The sequence below is a fragment of the Tigriopus californicus genome, chromosome 2 (genome assembly GCF_007210705.1).
Source record: "Tigriopus californicus strain San Diego chromosome 2, Tcal_SD_v2.1, whole genome shotgun sequence".
Taxonomy (NCBI): domain Eukaryota; kingdom Metazoa; phylum Arthropoda; class Copepoda; order Harpacticoida; family Harpacticidae; genus Tigriopus; species Tigriopus californicus.
Genome location: NC_081441.1, coordinates 8,385,961 through 8,395,931, shown reverse-complemented (window position 1 = coordinate 8,395,931; position 9,971 = coordinate 8,385,961). Strand labels below are relative to the sequence as shown.

The following is a 9,971-nucleotide window of genomic DNA, read 5'->3' as shown; positions in this document are numbered from 1 at the left end:
GCTTCTCTGGCCCAAATGGCATCAAAGTCGTGACGACCTTCTCGCCCTTCATTCTGGATTTTCCAATCATACAAGCAATGGTAATGACGTACTCGGTTCTTCCACCTACCAGATCAAAAAACCACACACTGTAAGTTGGTTTCCGTCGGGTGCCTCTGGCTGACACATTTTGAGTGTTATTCACGGTTTCGGCTGGGAATATTGTCACCTCATAGCTGTCGATGTCTATGGATTTTTGAGTCCGTGTATGCTTCGTGCCTGACATAAGCCATCTTTCGATGTCTGCAGGCTTCCACATGATTTTGACTTTGTCCTCTTCGAGCTGTATGTGTTTGGAGGGATCCATATTGGGACGGCAAATCTCGTAGAAAGTCTCATCCGAGTGCGTCAAAACCCTTAGAGTCGATTCGATTCCACTGCTATGGGCCAAGAGATCAAAGAGGAACAAAAAGTCCTCTCCATCATGTTTAGACACCAAACTCGGTTCCCACTCTTTGCGACTACGTTCGATGGTTCGAAGTAAATTGGACACAGATCTGAACTGCCAACACCATATCATAGCTCCTAAGGACATAATCATGTGAAGGAACAACAAAAACGTCTGTGTCCATAGGGCCAAAATAAAAAAGTCCATCTTTTTGCCTCTGCATTGGAAATGCATCCTGCCAGCTTTTGCAACAACCCCCGGAAAAGGTGACACGTCGACAGCGCATTTGGCCTTATCGACTATGCCTACAATGGTATAACTGATGTTGATGGCCAGATAGAAGGCGACCACCCAAACTTTCATGAAATTCTTTCCCAGGTACACGTGATGAATGATACTACTTCTCTTCAACGAGACGCAGATTTCGTTGCGTTGTCTTCGCCTAGATATGGCCTCCGTACTTGTTTTAGGGTCGGTCATGTCCTCCGCTACGTCGGGATCATGACCAAACAAGGCATGCTCCACAATATTGGCATAGAAACGTTCCACTTTCTGCGCTATCCGAGGAATCTTGAAAGTGAATTTTTCCACCACAATCAAGAACAATGTCTCTAAGAGCAAAATGTACGGCAGGTATTCCATAAAGGGCGAGAACACTTGATGTATGCATGCCTTTTCCGTTTGGGCGTAGCTCAAAATGCCAAGGGTTCCCCCGGAGGCGTATGGTCCTAGGTCCTTGACCGAAATGTTTCCGTATTCCACTCCAATCAGTATACACATTAAGTCCCCAGTTCCCAAGGTTGTGAGGAGACGAACCGACAATGAGATGGCCCCGACGGACACTAGAGTATAGCTCACATAATCTTCAAGGACGTCGAACGTGTGCTTGAACACCTTAATCCAAGGGGGTTCCGCCAGCCAGGAATTGGCGATGCTCTCAATATCCATGGCTTAGAGGCTCGACAACAGCAACTGCTGCAGGTCAGATCCCAAGTTGATGGACCACCGGGATGAGGGAAACACAAGTTTCATGATCACACCTCTGGTCTTTTGGCCTTCAGTCATGTGAGTAAGTGTACTTTCGTGCCGCTTTCCCAGCCAGGCCTCATGAATCGATCAAGCTGGGCAAATCGAACGGTTCACCTCGGATTGAAGCAAAAACCGACCAACTTTGGTCAGGTCGCCAGCAAAATACACCTCTGAGTCAATAATTCATGGTCCACAGTTGTGCACGACCACACCGAACAACAACCGAAAGGCTTTTGGGCATGATTACCTTGGTTATATACGGCTACTTAGGGTCGAAGTTAGGCCTATGCATTGTTGGTTATGTACCTTGACTTCGGCGAGCTTCATAGTGAACGAGAGAAAGCCATTCGTTTCCTTCACTTTGGCCATGGGAACGGGAAGGACAACGGAGGTACTATTCTGTACAAAAACACACTTTCTCCAATTCGTTCACTTGTCGACTTCGAGAACCAAGAACTTGGAACCAACCAATAGGAAAGGCCAATCAAAGTTCCCAGTTCTTAAATTTCGCGTGCTATAAATCATTCCGCTTACCAACAGAGCGTTTGTCGTTACGACAACAGCGATTGATTCCTGTTCAATATTGTATTGTTAAATGTTCGTGGGAGGGTCGCTCGAATTTATGCAAATCCTATGTTTAAGGATAGACGCGGCGCACAAAATGACATGACGATATACATGTATAACTCGAAGGGGCTTTCAGGCGATGGTGAATTTTGGGTTTTGAATACTATAAGTAAATTAAAATTTTAACTCTCGTCTTTTGCGTTCGCAAAATTGCGATTTCAACTGGGGTTTCAATCCTTCAACAGTCCTGTACTGTGTGTCGTAATATGGTAAGAGAAAGTAAATCGCACCATACAAACTACTCTATGTTGTATCCTAAGGACAATGTAGAGAGGGGAGTCAACTATGCAAATTTTGAATTGGCATGGCTAGGATTGTGCAAGAACCACTGGAATATGGACGGGGCCGCTAAGGTTAACAATGAATATATTTTGGAAGCGAATAATCCCATTGCTTTCTTCACCAAATCAAGAATCAGGTAAATAAAAACTATTCATTTGGTGCCGTGTTATTTAAAGCGCTTTGAGAGGGCAAAACTTTAATCAAAGTTGTTTAATTTAGCTGCAATTTGATATACGTTATTCTAGCGATCTGAGCCTGGTCTCATTTAAAAACAAATGTTGAACATTGCCTCGAGCAGAAGTTGTCAATTGTATCCGGTAGCAGCCCCGACCATATTCCAGTGCTTCGTGGATTTTGCAAAAGGTGTCAAACATGATAATATCGTTCCAATTTTTGAGAGCTTGCCTACGAGTCTTTTTCGGTTGTTTGTTGCGGAGTCAGATGGCAGCTTATTCGCTCGGCCTGCCATCTGATGATGGGTGTCACAATTAAGACATATTCTCGCTCCGATATCACAGCCATCATAATTGTAAGCTCAGCCTTCCATTAAACTTGTTGAAGGATCAACTCATGCTGTAATTTAAGTCCCACAAAGAAGCTTGGACTCGGCTAACCAAGGATTGAATCAAGGTTAGCATAATGGAAAGCGGACGCTCTACAAATAGACAAAGTTTGCTATCCTAGTCTCTGCTTACAAGTCTTAGCAACATTGAGGAAATGCACCCGTAAAGCGAAATATCAAAAACACAGGAAGTTCTAACCAAAGCAATATCGTTAGCCAATCTATAACAACCAATGACTAATAAAACCCGGACTGTTTCCTTCCTCATGCTTCCGAGGATGGTGGAACAACCCTCCTTTATCATCCATAGCTTTGCTTGGTTCCCAAACCAATAAGAGGAACGTCTAGTGAGTTGTGGTAACTTACCACAACCCACTACTTGAAACCACCCACAGAGACCAAAATGTACTATTTCTCTTTTACCCTCACATTACCAAACAGGGAGAGGGGGAAAAGGGAGACAGTCCCAGAAATTATATGGCCAACATGGGCCGTCGGTTCCCCAAGTAATTATTGTTTTGTCTCCGTCATTCAGCTCAACGTATGGTTGCCAATTGTGTTGGGTGATTGTAAAATCTGTCAACCCAAATGGCACCTTTATTGTTGGTTTTTTGTAAGTGATTTCAATTCGATCCCAAACTTCCACACCAACGTAGCACCAGTTCCACGTTCAGTGTCTCCAAGAAATGAACTAAAATCTGAGGATGAAGTAAGATAATCAACAAGATCATACAAAGAATTGCAAGCTCTCTAGCACCAAAATACTTTTGCTGTCTACCAATCCTTTTAGATTGGAGTAAGTTGGATTATTTTCAAACAAATCTTCGATGATAAATGGTGACACTCTGTGTACTCGCCTTCAAAGAGCTAGCCAGCTTCTCTCTGGCGCTTCTCTTTCTCCCTCTCCTCCTCTTTCTCTTTTTTCTCCGTTCTCTCTGGTTCCTTCACAGCGTATGTGACAGCCTCAAAGAAAGAGGCGGGAATTCACGGAAATGGAGACCGACCAGAGGCTCTCAAAGATGTTCCTTGTGTTCGTTCCTTCTTACAGACTTACCACCATCAACCCATGTTTTGTTCCAGTGTCATTTTGAGGCAGGAAGCAAAAACTTTCAGGCCATGGACGACTTTTCAACGAATTAACCCAAAGTGGAACGAGCACCCACTCTTTTAGTGAGAGAAAGAGTGATCTGTGTTCAGTGATGTGAGCCTTTCATCTAATCAAATCATCTGTTCGTCTCCATAGTCGTGCTCTGTGATTGTGCCCATGGTTTGATTTAAGTTCTGGACTATGACGAGAAATGCATTTTCAACTGCGGCAGGTGAATATCTGCGTTTTAAATCTGGAAATGATTGTTGTAGCATACAACGTCTGAACGGGGTAGTCTACCGGTTTGAACTGTACAAAAAGGGCCACCCATTGTCGGCAAGACGTCAAGGAAGTCTTAGGTTTAAGACACTTGGATGTCTCGGTCAAAGCAATCTCTCGCTAAGACTCCTCTAAGATCCCATAAGATGAGATGGACAGGCTCCATGGAAACCCCTTCGAGTGAGCAAGTAAAGAAGGCCAATGGCATGGTACCAATTTAAGAGGCCATCGTTCCTCTCTGAGAGACAAATAAAAGGATTACCCGTCCTAAAGTGGTACTTGGTAACAAAGTCGACGCACGTTAGAGACAAGGACATACACCACAGATTCTCCACAAAACTGAATGACCTTGTCCTTTTTCTCAATTCTGCCTGGTCATTGCTCATTAAGGCTCTTAAGCGGACGAAAGGAGGTTTCTACTTCGATACCTGTTTGTGACCATGATTGAGCATCAGGTTTGGGGTCTTCAATTGGCACGACCCTTTTATTTTGTAGCTACAACATCAACGTCCAAGTTCCATTGATTTGGATCACTCAAAGCCTGCAAGAAGATTGGAGTTGGCTTGAGATAAGATAGTCCAAGTTATTGGCTGGGAAGTCTTTAATGAATGAGAAAAAAGTCAATAGAATCTCAAAAAGGGGTGAACAGAACGGGCACAAGTGTAAAAAGTTTTATTCGTTTTGCTCCCAATTCTGGGAAAGAAAGGCCGAAGATCTTCAATCTTCCTGAGCAAGTTCCTTGAAGATGAACTAGTGATGGAAAACTTTCGTGATCAAAGATTCTGTTTAAGACTGTTTTTGAGGAGAAATCCAGATCAGGACCGACTAATCTTCTTGACTTTTTTCTCCCATGGGAGACCGAGCAAGCCCATTTGATTGAGAATTCAAAACCTTTTCCAACTTCACGACAAAAATTCAATTCATGCTTTCAAAAAGGGTCAGAGACTGTTCACAACGTGGGATATCAGTTAAATAAAAGAATTTATCTAATATACCCCACCTGAACGTGGTACATGAATTATCAGTCCTCAAGAGACCCGAATATTTTTTAAGGAAAGTTGAACTTCGCCTACTAGGCTTTATTTGTCGTGCTCAGAGCGAAAATGGACTGGCTCTCGTTCAAAGTGTTGGAGAGGCAAGAACGGAAAGTTTTGCAATCATGTTTGCGCTTCTTTTCGTCTGACTTTGGCACCACTTTACTTCTTTGCTCCGAGAACCTTATCCAACCCTCGGAACAATTTTCTGTTTCCGAGCTATTTGCTTTTGAAATTCTCTTACAGGGTCGGTCTAAAGTTTTAATCGAATTTGAACATGTGCTTGGAAACATTGATCAGGTATAAGGTGAAGGATTTACGGAGGGAATGGGTTAGCGAGATAACAAGCAGGTGCAACCAACGGCCTTCAATTTCCTTTGTGAGTCGCCACTACTTCAATTACTGGCATCAAGGTCGTCCTTTTAAGTTTAGGCGAGGGTTTGGCGGCTTAAGCGCGTCAATCATAAAGTAAGGGACTCATGACGAATGATTGTAAAGACAATAAAGAGTCAGCTCCATCAGAGAGCAATTGTAGTAATCTAGATTGACAATTGACTCAAATATAGTCTTGTATCAATGGGGCGGGACAATTATTCATAACAGACGAAAACTGACAGATATCATTGGATATCACTCAAGTGATGGTTTTGAGAACATATCATAAGTTTGATTCTATCAAGAAAGGAGTAAAAAATATACTCTTAGATGGTCCTAAAGAGGGAAATAAAAGTATCGGGATCTTACAAGGTACAATCTAAATTACTCTCTGAAAGAGCCAGTCGAATTACACTACTAGCTGTTGGTTTGAGAGTTACATGATGAGCCCTTATTTGAACTGATCGTTGAATAAGTACCATTAGATGACATCTTTGGCTCCTACATAGCGTAAATGCCTTCAAATTGCAACATATTGTTATTCTGAAGATCACATGGGACTTTCAAGTGTTCACAATATTCCTGAGCCCTGTTCACAAGTAACACACGCTAGAGGAAGCAATTTCAAAAAGTGATATGAATAGGGAATCTGTCTGGCTCCAAATGTTAGAGTGGTCTGATACCGAAACATGAACATCAAAGGCAGAGGAATTCCGTTTGGAGCACAATGTGCCCCATTTCAAACGGCCAAAGGATCTTGGGTAAAGACGACCTCAATTTCCTACCCCTATGTTCGGTACAACGTACGCACTGTGCCTACGTGTATGTTCCCAGTCTGATGAGGTAGGCAATCCAGAATGGGTACTTTATTGGAGGTGTTGCCTTACCAACCAACGAGTGAAATTGGATAACTGGAAAGCCAGAATGGCATAAGGAGCAAAATGCAATCTTAATGACCATGTTCAAGTGGCTCAAGAGCGAATACGCACGGCTATGGAACGAGTTTGAAACACGGTTAGAAAGGGTTCAATTGGATCAAAAAAAATCACACGAATCTATGAAACGTTGGCCGAGTTCTTGGAGATGGGAGTTTGGGGGATTGAGATTTCTTTGGAGCCAACGAATATGTTTGACTGCAGGTCCAGGTGGAACACGAAAGCATTCATTCACTTGGCATTCAGAATATAAACGACCAAACGAGGAGGGGAAAGGAAGCCCTCATACCGCTTTGGTACAAGGGTCGTCATGCTGTTCAAAAGCAACATGGTCAAGTTGAGATTTGGCAGTGGGTGTGATTAGTTTCGTTCTTTCATCTTAAAGGCGAGAAGAACCGTTGCACTTCTTGACCCTAATATCCAAGCCACTTTAAGCACTTCCTGGAGGGAACGAAATGGTGTAAAGGGCAAGATATTTTGACTTGTATGGTATTTTCACTATCTATCAATGTTGGGGGTCAGTATTTTCAGGGTTGAAATTTTTGTAAGGTTGTAAAACAGCCCTAAAACTGACTACCACTAAGGTTTAAAGTTTATGTAATATATTGTTGTAGAGGAATCACTTTCCCATACCCTTGCCGCTGTATAATCTTGTTCGAAATGTCCTCATCTTCCAGTTTCCAGTTCTGCTTTTCTAATCCAAGTGTCATGGTAACAACTACGTACAGACCAACTCGGCTTATGTTACTGTACTAGAGGAGACTTTTGCCATTACAATAGTAGTCAAATAACCTACAAAAATGGAACTTTTGCTCAAGTGGAACGCAAGGTTCCAGCAAGGTTCCAGTTTCTTCAGTGCATTGCAAAAGATTGGTATTGCAAGCACACCGTGCTTATCTGGTGCCGGTGGGCTCGGGTCTTTGCTGCTCAAGACTTGAGGTATCATCATATGCTTGAGTGCCCAGAGTCTCGCAGATTCCCGTTCCACGTTCTCCAGTTTCGTGGCCATATATCTGACCAGAATTACAAATTTCAGCCTCCAAATTCCTCGTCCCTCATTCTGGCTTCGAGTGCACAAAAAGTGGCGCCCAAAATGGGGGATACTTCAAGACAAAACAGATCCCTCTCAAACAATTAAAAAAGGCTCATTTAGCACCAGCGCCTCTTCATAGAAAACTTCCAGAGTCTGGGACAGGATTAAAGCGCGCTTCTGGAACCGCGTTCCAGACATACAAGTATGAATTTGTTGTCTTTCTCATACCCGTCTAAAGACCAAAATGTCTCTCTGAGCATTCCCAACAGTAGGGGTCCTTCAATCATGGTTTTGCACCCTCTGATTAGTGAGCTCTTCATTATCTCTATCCCAAAGCTCACATACCACTATCCCGCCAATTCCTCCCCTATCCACACAATGTTGCTGGGCTCCCCTAATTTTGGATGGAACCAGGGAACACTTCCCCTTGTTGGCAATTTCTCATGTGGTCTTGTTGGACCCAACCCTTGACCAGAAGCCCACGTGGTTTCACTCACCAAAAAGCAACTCCGACACCCACACTGAAGAATGTGGAAAGATATATATGTTATGGGAGAGAGAAATGATCGAGACTAAGACGCAAAGAGGGATCATAGCCCCACTCAGAGTAAGACACATGATATCTCATGGACAACTCATATCCTTTTAGAAACAGACGAATCTTTCTGTAGAGAGTGTACTATATACGATATACCAGGCAAGTCCGAGGTGCATTAATTCTTTTCTAAGCGGTACTTCATGTTTCAAATTGTTCAAGTTTTCTTTGAAGCTTCCCACACTCGAAAACTTTGCAACGCCCACGAGCTCAATGCAATAAAAGATAAGCAGGGTTCGTGTTTCAATTATTGGAGATAAGAATTTCTTGTTTGAGGGCGAACAGTACCATTACTGACCAATGTACAGTACATACGAACACCAAATCAAAAATTGAACACAAGTATCTTTGAGATTGTCGAAGCCATTAAGCGGCTCAGGTAAAGCAGTAAATGGAATCGATTATAGATTTGAAGGTTGATCAAATACATACTCCCATTACGCATTTGGAGTCAAAAATGTAAGCTACGCATGATCTATTTCACAAAATACTGTAAGTGTGCCGTTATTGTGCCATTCATTCTTGCAAATTTGAACACTTGCACAATAATTCCTACTTTTTTTACCACATTCCGCTGTCATTCAGGTTCCCTTCAAAGACTGCGAATGCCTTTGACTAACCAAAACCGCATGAAAAGGGACCCTATTAATCAGTTGAAATACTCAGACCGCCTATCAAAAGCCTTTCATGATAACTGATCGTAAATGCAAAATAAAATGCCTCTTTGTTCCCGACCACTAGTCCCCCACATCTCGACATAGTCCACCCATTTTTTGAAATTGTTGTCAGTGAGCTTTTCAAGACGTCGTGCTGAAAACACTTGTCACTTTCACGAGAAAATTTGTCAACCCTGACACTCTGATCAGATCCCCCTCGTTCCTCCATTTTTCGTGTCCCTCATTTTCTTCTCCCTCTCTTTCTGTCCCTCTATCTTACGGTGTGCAAAAAGCTCATCATTGCACGAGGAAATTGATTGGTATTCATGGAGCGGTGCCTCCAACCTCGGAAACTGGGCGTGCATGCAACACTTCCGCCTACATCCTTGTACTTGTTCGGGATCGTGGAAAAGGGGCGGGAAACCTTATTGCACAACAAGGAAGTGGGGATGAGGCCGCTGAGGTCCCTTGGTACAAAAAAGTTGGTTCTGCTGGTTCAAGGGGTGTGAAAATTGTGAACCTCTACCCTATACTCTGTATGCTCGGAATTCCAGGGATCATTGAAGGAATGAGAGGAAAGAGGAAAGATCAGAGAGACCTTTAGAGGAGAGAGGTTGAAAACTTGTCACCAAGATGATAAAAATGGTACAACAACGGACCAAAAATGACTTTAAAAGTACAGTTAAAAGCTGATAAAAGCATATCTCTGACGTCATCGAATACTTCATAGATTGGTGTTGAAAGAAACCATATCAATATCGTGTCTCCAAAATGCAAGACAATTATATTTGCTTCGGATCCCCAATCATTTTGGACACCCGCCTCTGTTAAGTGGATCTGGCAATCTCTCTGAGCGCATACAGTGTACTACGTAGACTACTTGACTACTAGTGGTATTGGGAAGCGTATTGTCATGTCGATCTCCAATACCTCTTAAGAGTGAGTCGGTGTGCATCCCACGAACTTTTGGCGAGGGAGGGGAAATCGAATTTGTGTTTTCCGTGTCGTAAAAGTTGGCTTTCGAGTTAGTCCCTCCTCCTCCTCTTCCTC

The 9,971-nt window shown here is 43.0% G+C and overlaps 2 protein-coding genes across 2 annotated transcripts in view; one reads left to right on the top strand and one right to left on the bottom strand.

The window, feature by feature from the left end:
* LOC131893069 (uncharacterized) overlaps window positions 1-1,832 on the bottom strand; it is a gene marked incomplete in the record, with an annotated part of 3,112 nt that extends 1,280 nt beyond the window's left edge. The window contains 1 exon segment of the mRNA XM_059242999.1: window positions 1-1,832. Coding sequence (XP_059098982.1) covers window positions 1-1,375 — 1,375 coding nt within the window.
* Window positions 1,833-3,973: 2,141 nt separating this feature from the next.
* LOC131877016 (cell adhesion molecule Dscam2-like) overlaps window positions 3,974-9,971 on the top strand; it is a 30,932-nt gene continuing 24,934 nt past the window's right edge. Inside the window, exon 1 of the mRNA XM_059222571.1 lies at window positions 3,974-4,246. The gene's annotated coding sequence lies outside the window, so the exon portion shown is untranslated. The remainder of the gene's footprint in view (window positions 4,247-9,971) is intronic.